At 39.6% G+C, this 21,661-nt stretch overlaps 2 protein-coding genes and 1 long non-coding RNA gene across 5 annotated transcripts in view; 2 read left to right on the forward strand and 1 right to left on the reverse strand.

Annotated features, from left to right (window-relative positions):
• Window positions 1-11,921, forward strand: part of rab12 (RAB12, member RAS oncogene family) — a 17,503-nt gene extending 5,582 nt beyond the window's left edge. The window contains exons 6-8 of one of the 3 annotated variants that reach the window (XR_004658907.1): window positions 288-442; window positions 473-879; window positions 11,910-11,921. Coding sequence is in view for 1 of the 3 variants with exons in the window: in XM_034888886.1 (XP_034744777.1) it covers window positions 288-395 (108 nt within the window). In the remaining 2 variants the exon portion in view is untranslated. Of the gene's footprint in view, window positions 1-287; window positions 2,065-11,909 lie in introns of those variants that run through there. The other 2 variants (XR_004658906.1, XM_034888886.1) reach the window with 2 other exon arrangements.
• LOC117954858 lies at window positions 1,782-3,179 on the reverse strand. The gene is made up of 2 exons (XR_004658908.1): window positions 3,086-3,179; window positions 1,782-3,051 (listed from the first exon to the last, which is right to left on the reverse strand). It is a non-coding gene; the product is annotated as an uncharacterized LOC117954858 (long non-coding RNA).
• The window catches only part of LOC117954854 (microtubule cross-linking factor 1), a 66,005-nt gene continuing 47,308 nt past the window's right edge, over window positions 2,965-21,661 (forward strand). The window contains exons 1-3 of the mRNA XM_034888884.1: window positions 2,965-4,255; window positions 8,925-9,149; window positions 11,257-11,415. Coding sequence (XP_034744775.1) covers window positions 3,410-4,255; window positions 8,925-9,149; window positions 11,257-11,415 — 1,230 coding nt within the window. The 5' untranslated portion in view covers window positions 2,965-3,409. The remainder of the gene's footprint in view (window positions 4,256-8,924; window positions 9,150-11,256; window positions 11,416-21,661) is intronic.

The raw sequence follows: 21,661 nt of genomic DNA on the forward strand, positions 1-21,661 counted from the left end.
GCTGTGTCTTAGCCCCACTAAATTCAACACTTTCTGTCAGAATTTTTTTAATATTCATCAGATAAGATTATAATAGTAAAAAAAAAAGTATCTGTATCATGAATCTCATACAGTTACAGGAATGTCATCGATATGCTGTGCTTTTTTTCCTCATACGTCTTTTCTGCAAACTGAGGCTTATTCAGCCATTGCACTAAATAAATCATTGTGGATCTTAAGAGCACTGCCTAAATATTCAATGCGTCAACTGCATTTCCTGATTTGTCCTCTTCTTCCTGATTCCACAGATGCCTCTGGAAGTTCCTAACACAGAGTTTTCCAACAGTGTCCTGTCTCTGCAGCCTGAACCGGAAGTGCCTCCGGAGTTGCCGCCTCCCCGCATGCGCTGTTGCTGAGAGTCAGAGTGGTCCCCCATCCTACACACACACACACACACACACACACAACCACGCACACACACATGCACATACATGCACATGCAGACTACCTATCTGACCACAAGTGGGCAGCAAACAGCAGCAGTTTGGAATAAGTGACTGCTGATGTAAGATTCATGGAGTCTCTCAACAACTAGTATTATCTTCCCCGGTTTCTTCTCCTGTTTCGTAGCTGTACACTATGACATGTACCACACTAACACTTAGGCCAGGTGAATCACGACTTCCTACCACCGCTTCTGTCTAAACTTGACCCAGACTACCTCATTCCTCGGACCGTTAGGCTAGCTGTGCCCTGCAGGTGCCTTTGAGGTAGAGAGCCCTCTGTTAGCAGTTGCACATTTTACTAGGAGGGTGATTATTGAGGGCCATACAGCTTCCTGCTTTCTTTTAAAGAATATTCATCACACATACTGTACACTAAGTTTAACATTGTTGCCCCGTCATCTAGCTTACAGAAATGGGATAACTAAATCTTACGTCTCTTCTTCTTAGTTTGAATTCTGGATCTAGGAACAATAGTTTTATATTCTTATTAATAGGTATTATTACCTAAGTGACAAGTCGACTTGAGGTAAACAAAAGCACATAATGTAAATATGGTGTGTTACTGTAATGACTGGACAAAGTGCAGATAGTTGTGGCCATCAGTAGGTGGTTGTGTGGTGGTGGATCCTATCAGTTTATATTCCTTTGCCTTAAAGTGTTAAAGTGGCTAAACCGGCTCATTTCACTTTTGTATACATTGTAATGTTTTGCACTACAATCCATCTTACCTAGTTAAGGTTACATGCAGAAGTACACGATTTGTACTTAGTAAAGATCAGTGTTGCCTCTGTAGTGGCCATTCTGAATTCCTCCACGGCCTGTTGAAGTGGGATGGAGATGCAATGAGAGATGGTATTGGTGTTTTTACAGGGGCATTCTCTATGTGTGTTACTGGCTTTTTAAAGGGAGTAGAGACAATAAGTTGCTTGTAGACACACATAGTTTCTGCCTTTGTTTTGGTTTTGTTACAAATATGGCAAAATGTTTAGTTTTGTCTCTGAATTCAGATACAGCTTAAAGGAGAATGTCTAAGTATCTCTTTTTGGGGGAAAAGTGCAGAAAGGTTTGTTCAGTATTTGAAAGACTTTGGAAACTTTGATCCCCTCATATCTACTCATTTTGACAGGCTGTTATTGCAGATTTGAGTCTAGTTTTATTACAAATTGATAGAGAAATGTCTTCACATGCTTGAAGAGGATGTTTGTATTTTTATGAGGAGGTCAGAAGGTTTTATTTATGATACGGCAGTTTGTTACAGACCAGTATGGGTGTATCCCATTCCTTGTGCATTTTTTCAAAAACACTAGGTAATGCATGTTAAGCCCTCCTGTGTTCATGGATGGTAATAAACATTTAATTCTTCCATCTTTTTTTGTTAAATTAATGCAATATTGTAGCACCGTGAGTGTTTCTGTTTTGTTTTTACGTGTAAGGAAGAGCCCACCTGATCTAAAATGACCTAAACTGACTTGCTATTGGTTAAGTAGATTTTTTGTTGAATTTTTATGTTAAGGTCAAGCTTCTGTGGACTTGAAGTGGCACATGATGTATTATAACAAATTAGTTGTTTCACACCAAACAAGAAACTGAGACAAAACTATCACTGACATCCTTGCACATCTTGAAAAAAGATTATTAGCCGGCAACAACCATACACATTTTCTGCAACTTTACAATTTTATCACACACAGAACTTCTTTTCATATTGTTTTGTGGAATGCATCCTTTAATTTGTCCCTTCTTAACTTTTAGCATTTTGGCACTAACCCTGTGGTCTTTGCTATAATAGCCAAGCCTTATACTACTTAGTATTTTAAAAACGAATTTTAAGAAATGCTTTTATTTGAAATGTGTGTCCTTTGAAATGGAAGACTGTACTTAGTAATAAACCTGTTATATGTCTTGGAAAAGGTTTGGCATGTTGAAACCAGATTTGTGGTATTTATAACTTGTGGCATTCTTAAACTAATGAAATGCAATTAAAGATATCTATATTTATTACCAGCTTATGGTCTTTATTTTATTCTGTGACTGTCTTTCCAAAAGTGGGATGTGGATTCCAGGAGATGATAATTGATCTCAGTGCTTCAATTTAGTTGGCTTTTCTTCAACTTAAGAGGTTCAAGTCATTGAAAGATGCTGTTGAAGTGATGTTTTAACTTTATAGTACAGATAATATATGGTATATTGGGGTTTTAGGAAAAACCCATTGATTTGAGGATGTGATTCATAGATAATGAGTGTAAGATTTGCCATGGGAGGAGGAGAGTATTGGGATCTCCTGAATTCATCTCTGCACCTCATCTGAAGGTGGACAATAGCCAATAGAGTGTGTGTCATTAGGGCATGCGCACCAAAGCGTGTCGGACCTGGTCCCGCCTGGTCCCAAAGAAAACAAGGGGTGTGCTTGGACGCTTGTAAGGCAGCAGCGCATGCGCCCCGCAGAAAATCCCTTCGAGCCTTACACCGCAGCGTTTGCAGATTTTACATGTCAGATAGGAAGAGGTACGAGACGCGGGGGCCCAGCACTCACAGCCCGGGGGTAACGGAGAGATGGAGATCCGATCTACAGAAGAAGAAGAGGGCTGATTGACTCCTACTGACTCTTTTCTTTCTAACTTAATCCTTAAGAGCCTCGTCTGCAGATGCAACCTGTCATCCCATCCGTCCCAGTGATCCTTTTTTTTGTTGCAGTGTTTCCTCCAAAGGGGCTACGAGCAGAGGGGACTACAATGACAACCTGGTGAATGCAGACGAGATGGAGTAAAACATCGAGCACGGCGCAGGATGCGCATCCCCAGTCCAACAAGGAAGAAGGTAAAGCAACCTGGCTGTTTTTCTGGTTTCGCATGTGAGAGATTTTCCGCGCTGCTGTGGATTGATCGTTTCCTTCATCACCCTCCTGCTGCCGGTGTCGGTGTATAATGGAGAGCTCCAATGGCTCTGGCAGCGACACCAAACCGCAGAACCACCAGTTGGAGAAGAAGAGACTGAACCGAGCGCCCTCCCCGGCCAGACCTTTCCTCAAGGATGTGCACTCTCGCTCCACCAAACCACCTGCCATCGTACCAAAATCACCCAAACTCAGCAAGCAGCCGCAGTCTGCCTCAGTGCCCTTGGTCCATTCGAACCGCAGCTCCAGACGCAATACAACCGGGTCGAAAGAGAAAACAGCCACGGCAAAAAGTAACACCAAGTCTTCTCTCGCAAAAAAGCCAGTAAAGCAGCATGCAGCGGCCGAGCCCAAACCCGCCGGCATCAAAGTGGACAGCACCAGCAGTCCGATCCTCGCCAAAGGCAAAAAGGGGAAACTAGCCTCGGGCTCCCCAGGCCCTCTCAGCCATGGATCCCCGATCCGGGTACCGACCGCAGCGCCTCTGGGCCGGGTCAGCCAGACTGACAGCAGCTCAGACCTGTCAGACTGTCCGTCTGAGCCGCTGTCTGACGAGCAAAGGCTGGCACCGGCCGCTAGTAGCGACGCCGAGTCCGGTACCGGCTCCAGTGACCGGGATCAGGTGGGAGGCGATAATCCGCTGCGGACTGAAGCGACCGGAACGGCTGCTGTCGCTCCATTGCGCACAAACGAGGCTTCCGCCGCGAAGGGAAGCATGTCTCAGGCTCAGCCCGCTCAGGGGGCGCACGGAGAGAAACGCAAGCAGGAGAAACCCTCGTCAAGCTCACAATTCAGACTGCCAGGCACCAAGAATGTAACTGAGGAGGTCCTCCTGCGGGAGGTGGAAGATTTGAGGTCTGAAAACGACTACCTCAAGGTAGGTTGATGTTATTTCAAAGTTACACGGCGGGCAAACGTTGCTACTAAGCTTATTTGTTGCAGATGTTTTATATAAGCACATCATTCAAAATCTATATTTAAAAACACACCCTTTTCCCCAAGGCTCATAGTCCCTAGCCCAGAAGCAGGTGTTTCCCAAAGAGGAGCCAAAACTGTCCCTTTACAGGACCGTGACAGGTTAAATCCCAATCATCCCCTGTTTTTTAAGTGTCCTTGAGCAAATTAAAAAAAAAAAACTGATTGAAAGCAAATTCTAAATGTATACATTATTAAAATCTAAACCCATTTTGTTTAATGCCCAGCTGTCATACCCATGATGTCCCTCCGACTACTCTCCATCCATCATGTCATCTTTTTACCCTTCCCGGTCTTGCCTGTGGGTTTGACCTTTATTGATGGGAGTTTTATTGATAATGGCTTCACCCTGATGTGTCCTTTTTTAAATATATATTGTTGCTGTCAAGTCACCAAAGTCTTATTTTGACAGAAATACTCAACATTTTTTCTCCCCCCCCCCCCCCCCCCCCCCCCCCCCCATGTTGCATCTGGGACACCAGAGCAACATTATCTCCTGTAATGAAGTGAACACATTGTACTCAGAGATGCACAGTAGGTTTTATTCAAAGTTTTGTTTATCAACGTTTCATAGTGGTATTTTACATATTGTATGAAGATCGTGCTTGAAGATTACATGCAGGATCCCCCCACCCTTCCCCCCTCTTTAAGTAGGCTATCCCCATGAGTTGGGGAGGGGAGGCCAACAGATTATGCGGCAAACAATCTTGCGGGGTTTTGTTTTTAGATGGGAGACAGATTTATTTGCATGTTACTCTGAGTATTATTTCAAACTTGATTACGCGTGTCTGCGTGTGTCTCTCTCTGGCTGGGTGAAAACAGAGTTAATCAGCTTTACTGGCTCTGGCTGTAATGGCTTTATCCCACAGGACTTGATAACAGTCAGATGTCCCATGTGTGTGGGGTTCAAACACCCTCCTGCCTGGCTGAGGGTCTGCCAGCTGGGACTCTGAGGGGAACTCTTCTACCCCCCCTTCCCCCTCATGCCCCAACATGTCTGGGAGTCCCCTAAACTGCTACACCAGCACTGCTTATGTGCATGTTTACACGTTTATCACATTTATTTTATTTTAACACCTCCAGGTTTTATTTTAGATCATATTTTAGGTATTTTTGCTTCTTTTGATAGTTGAAGAGATGTTGTAATGGAGGGGACTCCCACCTGTGTTATTGTGACTACAATACATAATTTGCACAACACCAGGAAACTGATTTTTGTGCCTGCAACCAACCATTTTCATTTAGAGCTGCAATTACTAGTTGATCAATTGTAAACAGAAAATTTACTGCCAACTATTCTGGTAATCAATTAGTCCTTGTCAGGGCTCTAGAGTGCAAGCAATCTGGTCCCACTGTAGAGCCATGCGACCAAAATTTGTAAGGGTGCGACAACATTTTCCTAGGTTGCACTGGTGCGTCTAACGTCTTTGCATCCGTTGCCTCTTCACAAACAGAGCAATGTCGTTTATATCAATATGTTGCGTTATGACCAGTTATTCTGTAAAGCTGTGCCTGTGTTTGGGTCTTTCATCTCCGCGCAGCCCCGCCCCCATTAACTCACACAAGGCTCCCAAGCAATATGGAGAGACACAGCGTCAACAGCGCCGGCCCGCACTGCTTACATTTGTCTACAGTTTTAATTGTTAATTAACGCAGCTGTTAATTGTTAAGCATGAGAGGAAAACCTGTTTTTATACCAGTGTTTCCGCTGTTAACTCTCTTTTATTGCGGCCGCCACTGTAATTAACACAGAAGAAGTTATTGAATGCAACTAACTTCAGTACGTAGAGTAATAGCGTGTGAGACGGAGCCTACTAGACCTGGGCAAAAGATCTGACCCATGGCCAGAATAGTATAGTTCATGAAAATGCAGCGCAGTGACGATACAGACATTTCATACACATGACGTGTGTAGCGCCTGGTTGGAGGATTTTGATGCTAGGGAGTGTGGCAAGCTGGTTTAGCAAAAGCCAAAGGGGAAGGAGGCCAAATTACAGTTGTTGGACATCTGAGGGGATGCGACAGCAAGAAGGGGGCGGGGTCTAGAATTCTTTGAGCCAATGAAATGTTAGGTTCTCCAGTTCAGGAGAAGCACTTTTACACAGTAGCTATTTTGTTTTATTTTTATATACAGTATAATTGTGCTTCAAATGAAAAAGTATTTGCCTACACCTTATTCATGTTTAAAATCATTTACATAATATATTTGAATATATATGGAGCGTGATAAAAAGGTGACCTTGAAATTGTAGCTTGAACGCCGACGCGAGAAAAGATTTGGGGGCACCTAAATATTGTGCTGATGCACCTAAATTAAAAAGTTAGGCGCACCAGGGTAGCCAAGGCAAAGTTAGTCTTGAACCCTGCATTTCAGTCATTGTTCATCCAGCTTCTCGAACGTTAAATTTTCTTTCTTTATTTAATATCATTGTAAATTAAATATCTGGGTTTTGCCAGACAAAACAAAACATTTCAATATATGACACTCAGATCAGGGTGCATTTTTAACTGTTTAAAAAAACTTTTTTTTAGATGTAAATATTACTGAATTGAGAAATGATTGTCCGATTAATTGATAATGAAAATAATTGTTAGTTCTAGCCATTAGCGATTCATCTTTTGAATACTTTACAATAAATAAAGTCATTGTTATTGTCTGAAAATGACAAAAAATAGTCCCCCAGAAGTTCCTTGTCTTCAAAATACTAACAAATTAATGATTTTTGATAAATGGATTATCAAAGTTGTTGCTGCTTGATTTTCTCTCAACGTAATCTTACCATTTCTTTTCTAAAAGTCTGTGTCCACAACTTACTTAATTATTGCTAAGCTGATTGCCTGCATATATTTCTGTATTGCCAATCAATTGCAATAGTAATAACAACTCTTAGAAGGACAACATCTTTGGTCGTGAGAAACTGTGATGATATTTTTATAATTTGTTTGACACGTCCCAGAAAAGAAATGTATCACTTGAGAAAGTAATTAATTGCAGCAGCTGCTCAGTAAAGATATCCCCACTTAACCCCCTTTAAGAGATGACTAAGTACCGGTGATGACTCGGTATGCACACTTCCCATAAACATTAGTGACATTCTCAAAATATACCTTCTCCCAGGATGCTGCTCTGCTTTTGCTTTTAACCTGGTCATTGATTGGGCCGACCCTGTGCAAGGTCATTAGCTCCTTCCTCCAGGGCCCTCCTCAGATAACAATGGGCTCTGTGCTTTTCCAAATGAGGATAGATTTACTTTTCATTAATTGACACCCCCCTTCTGTTAGGTGCCAGTCAAACCTTTTGAATTAGGACGGAGGTAAAGAGATACCCTGGAAGTTACTGAACAAATAGTCTTGCTTTGCCAGACCTTCCGCCACAGTGCTGCAAAGGAGGGTCTGGTTAGTCCACATAGCATTCAGGGATGGGAGAAAAACTTCATCATTAATCACAATCGTCATGGGTGCCCAACAGAGCCACGGTGTTGCTGCAAAATAGCCTTGTGAAGGAACTTGTTTTGGTGGAACATGTGTATGTTCAAAAGTATTTTTAGTCATGCAACAGGAAACTCAGATGGGACCGATACCTCTAGTCTAGCTAGCTGTGTCAATTTACCCTGCAGAGATCTGAGAAAAGGTTGACCACAGCCCTCATAAATTGACAGGAATTTTAAATGCAAACTCAAAGAAAGCATTAAGGTAAAGGACATCCGGGTGAAAGGACTGAGATTCTGCGGAATTACCAGCAGCACTGGAGCAATCCCAGAAGTGGAACGTCGTGGATATAGAATACCGAACAAACTATCATTGTACTACAGATAAATCTCACCATTCTTACCTCCATCAATGTTGGGTTGTTTTTCTATTGATAGGAGATGGGGACTGTGAATACATCCAGTATAAGAGATAAGATGCTTAGAGCCATACAGAGATGTTACATCATCAGCACTAAGAGTACTTGCATTACTGGAACTCATATGTAATCATAGTATAAGTATAGAAAGTTTAATCTACAAAGGTATATTACATTGCTTATCCTTTATAATAGCTTTATGCCTAAACGTTATTCGAAGGTATGTTATTTAATTGGAAAAAATGTGCCATTTCTGAGTCTGTAGCTTTTGTCTGTAGCTCAGGTTAAGTGCTTTTTTATACCCATACTGCTTCAGAAATACACCAATTTTGGAGCTGCTAAACAGTATTTATCTTGCAGATCAACAGAATTATTGTTAATACAGAATTAGACATTATACATCATTCACAGCAATAACCTTTTAAAAGTATGTATTTTTTGTAAACACAAACCTAAGTCATTACCTTTGACCTTTACACACACAACTCAAAAGCACTTCTGGCTGTTTGCCAAGCAGAATTATAACATTAATACAGCGAAAACATGTGAGTCATTACTATTGGCATCACAGAATGCCAACTTTCATTGGTGTGAAAAAATTTACTGGCACAGATGTTGGATAATAACATCATCATGGATCATAACATTATTGTCAGTCATCGTAGTGTGGAGTTGGTATTAAGGTTTCAGCTCCGTATTCCTCTGTGTCTCTCATGTCTCTCAGGATGAAGTGGACGAGCTGCGGGCGGAGATGGAGGAGGTGCGAGATAGCTACCTGGAGGAGGAGGTCTACCAGCTGCAAGAGCTGAGGAGAGACCTGGACCGCTCAAACAAGAACTGCCGCATCCTTCAATACCGCCTGCGGAAGGCAGAGCAGAAGAGCCTGCGGGTTGCACAGACCGGCCACGTGGACGGAGAGCTTCTCCGTAGTCTGGAGCAGGACTTGAAGGTCTGTAAGAGTGTGTCAATGTCAGTCCATATGCATGTTTGTGTCTTTGCATTAGGGATTAACCAATCATCTCAGCCAGCGGTGTCGCCCGATGTCTCTGGCCGGATAAGGGGACACTGAACAAGGGCAGGAGTTCCAGCTAGTTGGAAAGCTTAAGCTAGACGGCCACCTGTCCGATCCATCCCGCTTCCAATTGTCCTTGTCATTAGACAATAAACTGGACTACATCCAACTTCATCGAAACTCCCAACACCGGTTTAGAGACTGCTGTGTTTTTGTTTTTGTGGAAACATGGCTGTGAACCAGTGTAACGGACTCCGCTATCTAGCTGCCAGGCATGATAGCCTTCCGAGCAGATGCTGCTCTGGTGGAGGTGGGCTGTGTTAACACGGACACGGACTGGTGCAGAAATGCGGGGCTTTTATCTACTACTACAACTACTACTACTGCTAACCGCTGGTGGTGTTTGTGACTGTTGAATGCCGACCATTCTACATTCCACGCACGTTTATAAGCGCTAATGCTACAGTTGCGTTAACTGAACTTTACAAACACATTTTCTGGCCTAGAAGACACCAATTTTGAAAACAGAACATTTCTACAACATCAATGACCCAACTTAAAGATATGTTCATCTTTCCAATGGTGAAATATCCCTTTAAGCTGCTGTCGTAAAGATCTTTTCTATATGGTCCCGTGTTGCCCACTGTACTGTAAACCATTAATTTACAATAAAAGACTAAGTTACAGATGCATTGTTGCATTTTATGTGTTGCATACGGTAACTTGAGATAAACCAGGTATCACAGTCACTGCCACAAGCCAAAGCATTAGGAGATTGTTGTAGCAACCAACGTTAACAACAACTTAGATTCATATAGCGCATTTCATGAAACACACGGACGCTTTACACAAGTAACATTACAGGGGAAAGAAAATAGTAGACCAACACAAACATGGAGAAAAATTTCAGCGCTAAATGGAAGGGGGGCGTATTTAGATGTGGGCTCCTGACTTACAACCACATTGTGCATGGTGAAGTTATTTTATGAATGAAATAGACTTATTACGTACCCAAGGGCCAATTCAGGGTGAACTTTGGATAATTTACAAACCCGTAATTGTCTCTGTTGATAGCCAGACAGCGTGTGACTCATGTTTTCTCCCGTTTTTTAGAGGTAACTTTAAACTTTTAAAGGTACTTTTATTGTCACATACAAAATTCATTATCTGCATTTAACCCATCACTCAAGGGAGCAGTGGGCAGCCAATCACAGTGCCCTGAAACCAACTCCAGATCTGAGGAGGACCTAGTACATGTTTTTTGATAGTGGGGGTAACCGGAGCCCCCGGAGGGAACCCACGCAAACATAGGGAGAACATACAAACCCAAACACACAGAAAGGCCCGGAATGACCTGGATTCAAATCCAGAACCTTCTTGCTGTTAGGACATAGTTCTAACCTAAATCTCCTTCTTTTCTGTGATAGCCTTGCTCCAGTATCAGCCATAACAATAGCAATAACAACTTCTAAAATAACATCAAAATACAATTAGGCCTGTTTAAGGAAATCTCCTGCTTCTTTTTACCTGACTCAAAAGGCTGTTACTAAGAAATCTGAGACCATAATGTGTTACAGTAGCGCCGTTTACCTGCTGCAAATCAAACCCGGGCAGACGCCTTACTAAAAACTATATAAAAAATGATGTTATTTTCACTGTTAGCGTCATTTTTTTTTTTACAGTTCATTTATGACCATTGTATGAAAAATGACGAAGCCTTGGAAACATTCAAAAGTTACATATAGTTATACATTAATTTACAATGATTGACAAATAATTTAAACAATACAATTTTTCAATGTAGTAGTCAAATAAGCTGACACGATTGTGGATGTGTGATTTAGTTATTTTTAACATTGCTTGAAATATTGGTCTAATGTATGTGCATGTATGGTATGTGTGTTGGTGTTTAGAAGTGAGCCTATATATAAATAGTGTAGCATCTGTGTTAAAGGCACATTTTAAGTAATTATATATCCATATTGTATTATCTCTTTGACCTGTATGTGCTTGTCCTTCAACATAACTGTCCTTGTGATCTTAGGTGGCTAAAGATGTGTCGGTACGTTTGCACAACGAGTTGGAGAGCGTGGAGGACAAACGCAGCAGAGCTGACGATGAGAACGAGCTTCTCAGACAGAAGATCATCGAGGTGGAGATTTCCAAACAGGCGCTGCAAAACGAACTGGAGAGGACCAAAGAGGTGAGAGGATGCAGCTGGAGATGCTTTTTAACAAAAGGCTGTTGCAGTTCATGGAAAATCGTTTGCTTTCGTGCACAAAGCTGTGTTTTCATCTCAGAAGATGCTAATTGTGTGTTACGCTTGTAGACACAAAGCAACAATAAAACAAAGAATTTCTTAGATACACACAAAATAATATCTTGAGAATCTATTTGGGCCTAGTGGTGAATGAACAATGATACTGTGAGTGTGTGTTTTGAGAGTGAGTTGTGGTAGTCTTTAGAAAAGCAGTGAAAATGAAAACTGTGGTGGTTGTGATTTAGTGCTGGGCGTTATGGAGGAAATCAAATATCCATATTTTGTCAAAATACCTCGATGTCGATATTGTGGCAATATTTTAGGGTTGACAACTGGTGCTGTTGCAAAATATGCACACAATGAGATTTAAAAAAAAAATCAGTTATGTTAATATAATATATAACTATGTGGGTAAAGGGTAAAAATGGAACAGCTAGAACAGTCTGGTGCTTTTAGAAAATCATATCATTCTACGGTTATGCAACCTTTAAAACCAGGAAAAGGTAACATTTGGGTCACATCCGGATGTTACGATATCCAAAATTTAAGAAGATATCTAGCCTCATATATCGACTATATTTTTATTGCCCAGCCCTGTTGTAATTTTATATAAATATGTATATATTTTTTTTAACTGATGTTGGTTACTATGCTGTTTGCACAAGATGAATCGCCAGCCTACCATGAGATGCTAGTCAATGTTGTGGCCTCTTAACTACCTGCATTTAAACAAGAAGAACATTGTTGATCACCAACCTGATAGAATCAATCACCGGGGTCACTGCAGTGAAATAATTTCATCAATCACTTCAACGCTCCTTGACAGCCTTTTCAATACAACTGCTTTGCGCAATGATGCCGAGAGTTTTGGAGCAAACCTCAGCCTACATGCATGATTTTTAAACGCCTTACAACAATATGAACATGTCCTTATTTACAGCTCTGTTTTGGTTGGATAGTTGCAGAAAAGAAACCCGTCCACACTTGGAAACTCCTGAGTACTACATGAATACGACTGAAATGATAATATTCAGATCTGCGGTACTGCTCAATAGTATTTGAATCTGCAACCCCCCTCTCACAGCTGAGATGTGTTTTAAAAGGTAAAAAAAGGTAACCTCCAGGCCAAAAAAGGAATCCAAGTCAGTTTCCATAAACATCTGTCTGGAAAGAAGTTCAATAACTCTTCCTCTTGCCAAGACTCTTTACCCCCTTTAGTTCTGTAAAATAAGTATTCTTATTCTTGTTATCTATTCTGTCTTATATTGTTATTTTCAGAATGTTAGGCCAATTTAGAATTTTTTTTTAAATTGGTGTAACGCTAGCGTTAACGTAAGCGTTAATTATTAACTACTCGTTATTACATACAAGTACTTTTGGGGCGTGGATAGAGTTGGAGCACGGAGACAGCTTTGACTGTGTAACTTTTTTTTTTTTTTGAAGTACAGGCTGGGTAAAACATGTTAGATAGCTCCCTTATTAACTCAAAGAACAGAATACACTATGAAGCTAAAATTGATGGAAATATGAGACTTATTTCAGCAACCCTAAAAAGGTCAAATGTTTATTCACAAAAATATTCACAAAATAAATCTCATCTTACATTAGTCTCAGTGGTACAATACATGATCCATGATTTTTGCCTGTAACTCCAAAAGTGTTGAAAACACAGTAAATTCATTGAATGATTATAAGGAATCATTTTGAGCCAGTAACATCAAAAATGTACAAATACATTTAAAAACAAGTACATTTTCATTTATTTCATGTTTATTGTTTTCATTATTTTTTCCAATTTGATGATTATGGTTGGAGATAAAAAACTACAGCTCCCATTCTACTTTGGGGTAATGTTAACAGGAAGTGTAATGTTACCTCTTGTTGCTCAGCAGAGAGAGTATATGAAGGAAGGTCTTCTTGCAGGTAATAAGATGAGTGAAAGCTTTTCTTACTGCTGCCAGGGTTCAGCTACTTAGACTAAATCGTTTTTGACATCCTCAGGCAGCATGCTGTCTGGCAGAAAAGAGAAAGTAGGCTAATACCAGACCAGTCAGTCTATAGACGTGGCTTTCTTTTTGCAACTAGATGACACTTTCTTTGACATGTTTCTTTTTTACCGTGGTATCATGTGCTGCTGGTTTAAATCACAGCTTGTGCCACGTTGACTCCATATGATCTCTGTTACATGACTCTCCAAATTGTTCTTCCGCTGGTTGAAAATAAAAGCCGTTTAGGAACTTAACTATCAATGTTTGCCACACTGTAGTTTTTAAAGGCAACTTATCAGCCCCCAACTAAGCTGCATGTGCTCAGACAAAGTCAGAAAATTAATTCGTAGTCTGGGTGTGCTAATGCAGCAAACGCAAGCTCCAGTTTTTGTTGTCGTCGCTTTACACTGGGAAGAAAATAATTTGTGAACATTATGACTGAAGTGAGAGGAGGCTTCACGTGAAGAGTTTTTTTTATTTGCAGTGTTGGTGTTGACTCCTTACCTAAAATTCTGAATAGTATTGCAATACATAGGACCACAGAATGACACAGACTCTCGTGTACACAGAGAATCAGGCGAGGGAGCCGGAGAGAGGCTGAGATTGTGGCTGCTCCAAATGATTGCAGATTCTTTTGTGTTCCCCCGAGGTTTGTCCCAGAAAAACACAAGCTGTGTCTGAATCTGCACTCCGACATCACGTGACGCCATCGCCCTTCTCCCCATTTTCTAATCAAAGTCATGCATTTATAATGCAGCACCCCAATATTTTATTTTGTTGCATGGAAATACAATGTTTCTTTGTCAGGGATTTTTCCTGCAGTTTAATCATTTTAAAAGTATTTAATTCCCGTGAAATTCATAATGCACAGTCTGTGACTAGTTTATTCTTTTATTGTTGATAGCAGGTGATGATAAGAGTATTTGCAAACACTTAATTCCGGATGCATATGAATAAATCTAAGAATCAGCCCTCTGCTCTTGGAGTTGCTCTGTCACAGAGATAAACCTCAAAGGAGAAGGGAGGAGCATGTCTTACTAATAAGAATGTGGTTCAACTGGACTGAAAGGTTGTTTCCTTTCTGCTTCAATCAGTCCTTGTGAATTGCTTCCCAGGGGTAATGTAATGCCTACCTTGCACGACAGCTGGATTCTTTCGATATCAGAAGATCACGCAAAAATTGCGGGATCACCTGTCACAGGAAAATCCATCTTGTCAGGCTCCACCCTTACGCATTTGTATCTGAACTACCAGCCAACCGCATCAGTTAGCGTCCAGTAGGGAGCTACTGGCAGCTACGGGCATAGTTTAGGTGTGAGTGACAGCCGCGGCGGTTCAAAACAACAACAAAAATGCAACGTAGTGGAAAAAAAAAAACTCTCTATACTAGTTTGGATTTTTACTATTTTAAAACTTCTACCCGAGGCACCTGTTTGTTAGTTTTATAAATTATCTTTTGTTGTTCTTTCACAACTGAAGTTAAGCGGTAACACACTTTTAGAATACAAAAAGCTTAAGTTTATTTTCCTGTCAAGCTTTCTCACCACCATAGTAAAAGGGCAACTGACCCTAGATAGTTAGACGTTTCTGCCCTTTGCAGCCCATCTCCTCCCTGCTGCATACAATAAGACCACAGCTCCACAGCTTACAGACCTGATATTAAACAGTTTACAAGGGCTGGTTGACATCTTCTATTGTTACAGTATCAGCCTGAGGAGGAAATTGCTGCTGCGTCTGTGTGGTCGTTATTAAGGCGAACAAAGATTGGTGAAGAGATTTTTCATTCCTCTGGCATTTGAAGTACGGCCCACTGATACGTGTAATGAAATGGAACTAATGAAATGTCAACCAGAATGACATGAACATCAGGTGATTTATAAGGTGCTCTCTTTTCCCTCTGATAATTTCATTCATCTTTCATTACGGCAAAATAATAATAATATTATAATAATATAATACATCCTATATTTGCCAAGTACATTTTACACATACATGGAGTGTATATTGCATTGAACCCACCCTAACTAAGTAAGCAGTGGGCAGCCATAGTCCCGCGCCTGTGACCAACTCCAGTTGTAATGCCAATGCTTTTGTCAAGGGGACTGGATTTCTAGAATACAGAAGCACCAACTTGACATCAGATCTTATGAAGACATCACGCAATAAACAGCCAATATTGACATATTTTATAACACATTTTCGAGGCATTCGAATGGAAATGTAGGCGTATTTTAATGTGCTTACCCGTGTAAACACCACACTCTGATTATATGATTATTCTACTCTTTGAAGTAGGTGCATTAGTACCTTCATTTTGCTGGCACTCAAATAATTTTCTTTAAAGGGACTAGTTACCCTAATTCCAAAGAGTTTTTACCTGGAGTGGTATTTTGTGGTATCCGTGCAGATGGTTTCATAGGGGCAATTTCTTCGGTAAAAAGTAGTTTCAAAGAAAACTGCAAGGTTTATGGATAATTGTGTAACTAGGACTTTTTTTCTGGAAACTGTCATTATTTTAGCATTATAAATGCAATTAGTTTGGTGTTGGTACCACAAACAAAACTCCATTCACCTCCGTTGTATTGGAGTAGAGACAGAAATCAGAAATATCTGAAAACATTGATAACAAAACTCTTGTTTACATAGTTAGTATAGGGCTGCAACTAAAGATAATGTAATTATTGATATATGCTTTTACTTTTTTTACATTAGTTGATTAGTCAACGAAAACTTTGAAAAATGCCCATTACAATTTCACACAGCCCAGCGTGATGTTTTGAAATAGCTTGTTTTGTCCAACCAGCAGTCCAAAACACAATCATTAGATATTTAAAAATATGTAATAAATAGATAAAAACAGAGTAGAGCTGAAACAATTAGTCGATTACAGTTACTCAATTGGCAGAAAAGTAATCTTTTACTGGTTTAATAATCAAGTTACCATTTCAGTCATTTTCCAAACAAAATAGTGAAAAAATGCAGGACATTTGTTTTGATCTACCTTCTCAAATAACAGTTGTTGCTTAACTTTGTCTTGTAAATTGAACATCCTTAGGTTAATAATCCATTAGGAACTTTAAGACACCACTTTGGACACTGGTAACTTTTTAAACTTAAAGATTAATATTAACTAGCACTGTTGTGGTAATCAGATTACTGGCAGTATTTGTATGTTTTTTTTACGCATGTAAAAATAGAAATCTATTCATTTCCAAGAGTAACCACAACCTTAAGTCTTTTGATGTTTGGTGTTTCACTACTATAAAGATACGAAAGGGAATGCCTGCATTCTTCATAGGTCGAGTCAACAATGCCTGATTTAGAGTCACTGGAGACAGGATTGGTGTCATTGTTTCATATCTTCTCTCTCACAGAATCTCAGCAGAAGTGTTGACTTTGATGAAGATTCTCCTCTTCTCATCACTGATTCTCACTTATCCTTCACATGTTCCCCTCTCCTCTCCACTCTGCTGTGGGTCTCTGTTGGAAGAGTGCAAAGGAATCTCATTGACCTAGTTAATATCTTGTCTGACTCCACCAATGGGAAGAATAGCCGGCGTGAGGAAAGCTGTAGCGTAGGGACTCTGCTGTAAGTCGGAATCTGCTCGATGACACACATTCATATGAAGAGACTGTGCTGGGAAGTCTTCATTTACACAATGGACAGGAGAAGGTGTCTTATAAAATATTACTGGTTAGAGACCACACAACTTTTATTTAGGTTGTTTTCATGTTTTTATAGTGAAAATATTAGTTGATTCCTGAAAAAAGGTTTCAACTAGATGACAGTAATATGTGCTTATCTCGAATTTTGTAACATTTGAAATAGGCTAAAAATGTATGACGTATCGCAAAGCACTTTAGAACCAATGACATCGTTGCCCTAAAGGCAAACTATCCCCGACATTAAGCAAATGGGGAAATCATCATTTCTGCATGAAACCCCAGAGTGATGTGTTATAATTCTGAGCGCCGTCCTTTGAAGTTTAAAACCCATAAACAATGAAAAGCTGCCTCTATAATTATGAAACATCCTGAAGCATTTGCTGTAGAAGCAATCAAAGTGTCTTGGAATGTCAACGGACATTTTAAATCAATTTAAAAAAAAAATCTGTGACTGTGTTTCACATTTAATTTTGATTTCTGCTGGTAAAAAAAATGTATTTACAATTTTAATTTTTGGAGAAAGCAAGTCAAGATATATTGTTTTGAGTTTTTAAATTTCTACAAATTCTGAGACCAAATCATGGTTTATGAAAGATAAAACAGTACCTGGGAGCTGCTTTCTAAATGCTCGTCTTGTCAAACATTTCTTTTTCCAGCATTGGTTCCATGACTGGTTTAAGTTCAGAGTTGCCACCTTTTTTAGGTTGTTACCAATTTTGAATTTTATAAAAATAATAAAAAACATCACAGCAAAGATAATCAAGTTGATTTTCTTTTAGGTGTTAAATGGACCCTAACTCAATAGACATTTCAAAGTCTGAATATTTAATCTGCTGTAGGAAATAGAAATATATATTTGGCAAGAAAAATGAAAATGCAATATGTTATTTATTGTGGAAACCTCTCCAAACATTCTTTAAACATTATTCTTAAAAAGGCCAGCCCAACGTAACGCCTTTAAATTGTTTGTTTTGTGCAAACAAAAAAACATATTTACTATAATGCAAGACAAATTAAAGCAGGGAATTCCGGCATTTGAGAGGCTAGAAACATCAATTTCTCTGGCATTTTCTCCTAAATGTATCTCTTTTTTGCAAGTCTGATGCATTTGTGACCAAGTGTTTCATGTTGTGTGGAAGACCCTGAACTAACTACAGCTCTCCTTTAAATCGAAACTATGATGATGTAAGCACCACTTGTTAGATCTCTAAATAATCCAAGCCCAGTCACATGTTCGGTGTCAGCCCACGGCACTCTGTGTCAAAAACTGCCTGCCAGTGTTTGGAGTCACTGAGGTCCACTGTAGTTTGATGAACTTAAAGAGTTATTTTCATGTGGCAGGGGTCAGAGGCTGTCAGAGTCACTGAGGATTGTCACCATGTTCTGGCCAACAGCAGCAGAGTGATACAGGGCTGCATCAACAGAGACGTTAAGTACCAGAGACTAAAAGGAGGATTCTGCAGGCTGTCTAGTTCAGGAGAATGTCACATCCTTTGTCATGAAAAAGACAAAGAAATTAGATAAATTTTGTTAACAATTTTTTTTTTTTTTGTTAATTAATCTGTTGGACCAAGTATTAAAAAATATACCAATAGCCCAATCATCAGGAGGCACAAAAACATCCTTAAATTCTTTGAACAAAAATAAACTATACCAATACCACTGCTTTCTCATTACTAATACGTTTAGAAATATGTTTGCTTCCATATAGCCAACTCTTCTTAGTTTGATCAGACAGTTCTAATACAGGGTTTTGTCTTAAAGCAACATTTAACATTTGAGAAGTTTGACTAAAACCTCTATTAATTGCAGTTTGTGAGTTGTTATATTATTATATATTATTATATAATATTATATATCATTTTGACTTTTCTTTATCTCTGTTTTGGTCTCCACCAACTCAATAACTCTTAAATGTTCCACAATGTTCAGCAGCTAGTTTCTAGCTGTGTCTGTCATGTGGTGCTTTTTGTTGTTGTTGTTGTTGTTGTTGTTGTTGAGTGAGGTTGAGGTGAGAGAGCAGTGAGCATGCTCATTATTGATGAGAAGAAGTGGAGGACTAAGGAGACAGACAGATACTGGCACTCCCAGCTCTGTGGGGTTGTATTTTGCATCGAGGCATTAAATGACAACTTTAGCAATAAAGACAGATACCTGCCTACACAGCTTGTTATCCTGCAAGGCACGACTTAATCAAAAGCTATGAAAAATGATCTTAGTGAATCTTATATCTCCTCCATCTCTTCTTCTGGCTTTCAATAGCTTTTCCCCTCTTCCTCACTTTCTCATCTCTGCTATAGTATTAAACATTAAAAAAGTCTTATCCTGCCACTTCTCACTGAAAGGATCATTCATGGGTCACATAGGAATTGTGAGAGTATGATTATGACCCTAAGAAGAAGAACATCGTCTAAATTTCAAAGATTTAAAACAAAAATATGAAGGCTTACATCATGCAGATGTGTAAAATAGCCTCAAATTCATATTTTACCTTCTGTTTTTGTAGACATAAGCCGTGTCCCAATTCACCAGTTTTTCCAATAATATAGAATTCCTGCTACTTCCAACAGGGTTTGTGTAATCCCCCCCATGCCTATTAATAAATGTCAGAATGCTGTAAAATACAGATAAACCATGATACAGCATTACTAGCTTTAGATTGCATGTTAAACTGCATAATCACAGAAATTGATGAAATGTTTAAGTGTTTTTTGAAATCGCTCCATAAGATGTCAACACCTCATTTTATATTATTATTTTTTTATTAACTTTATACTGAACATTGCAGACTGTTTATCTTTCTTATCTTTTTTTTTATAAAAATGTGTTTACCTTACAGTAAAGTAACAGTTGAGTAAAAAGGAAAGAGGGGATAAAACAAAACAAATTGAATAAAAATGATTGCAAAAGTAGGATTAAAAATGTGTTATTTTTCATGATGTCAGATAGAAAATTGTAAACAAACAATAGCTTGTATAGTGAAGTGCATAGCACACAAAAAATAGCGACCATAAAACATCTAACTCAAATAAAGATCTTTCCTTTTCACAGTAATAATCAGTTCTGCAGCAAGGGGGTTGACTTATTATCAGACTCCATCGAGGCTAATAATAAGTCCGGTAACGACCCTCTAGATGACTGTGGGCCTCTGCTGCCACCTGAGCTTGTAGTTTGTCATCTTTTACAATGTTCTGTGGTGGCTTGGTGGTCCCCTGGGCTTTGGTAATAACAAAGTATTTCAAATCCTTTATTGGCCCCCCTCCTACCATTTTCAATCCACAAAAGACAGCATGTGTGCAGAGGCCAGGGATCCCTCCCCCTTATTACCGATCTATTGTGAACCTTTTGACACACAAGGGGACAGTGAAGTACTAGTGACGGAAAGTGGCGCGGGGGGGAGGACGACCTCATTACAAGCCAGCTGGACGGCCATGCCCTCCACAATCCCCCCCCCCCCCCCCCCCCCCCCCCCCCCCCCCCCCCCCCAACCAACCAACCAACCAACCGCTCTGTTGTCTGGTTGCAAAACAGTGAGTAGAAGTCCCAGAAAAACTGACTGAAACTGAAGTTTATGATCATACGGATGGTTATTCACCATCATCTTTAAAAAGAACTTGACCCATGTTAATTATGAATAGTAGATGATCTAAGAAATGGCTGCAGGACCTAGCTAGAGGATTTTCCCCGGTTGACGGATAATAAGCCGCAGATAAAGACTTATTTAAAGCCCGGAAGCCATCTTAAGGAGGCTGTTTACTGACACAATCAGATATAGCACAGAATAAATAGGCTTATTGTTTTTCCACTTTTCCACTGACATTAGATTTGGTCCAGTGAATTCAATTGTCTTATCTTTGTGAATATCAAGGTATTTTCTATTTATTCATCATCTATTATCATGACCTCTGACAAACCTCGGTTTCTTATTGTTGAGAAATATGATAGATTAGGTTTTGGATGCACAAACAAAGGTTTTGGTTCTTTATAGGACATATGTGTAGGTTATAGGGGGATCTATTGGCATCCCTGTTACAAGAAAGTTTTAAAAAAACAATGACAAAACACGAGCACTTAACTGCCCAAGAGTTTGTGTAACAACGGACTGTTTCCTGCAACAAGCTCCGGCACACGGCACAGTCTCTCCGTCTCTTCTCTTCCTCTCTTTCTCTGTGAAATTAAGCAGCCTTAGAGTGTGGTCGGAACTGTCAAAATCATAAAAACGTTCTGTCAGAAAATAATAATAGTGAATAGACTTTTTTCACTACAATCCATAATTGGTTTTGGTGGGATTTGTTGATAGTTAAAACATATAAATACATTAATTTGCTTTAAATAAGTGTCTCTTTGAACAAATTGTTTGCCAAATGAAGTCAATTTAAAGAAAAATTACCCCAGCTTTATCCTTTAAGTCTCCTTTCAAAGAAAAATTCTTAATATCAGCTGCTGCACTGGTTCAAGACATTAAAAAAAGAGCTGATCCGTGTAACATGCCTGAGCTGTTGATTTTTGCTATGACAGGAACAGCATGGGAAATG

Source organism: Etheostoma cragini, chromosome 12 (assembly GCF_013103735.1).
Source record: "Etheostoma cragini isolate CJK2018 chromosome 12, CSU_Ecrag_1.0, whole genome shotgun sequence".
Lineage (NCBI taxonomy): Eukaryota > Metazoa > Chordata > Actinopteri > Perciformes > Percidae > Etheostoma > Etheostoma cragini.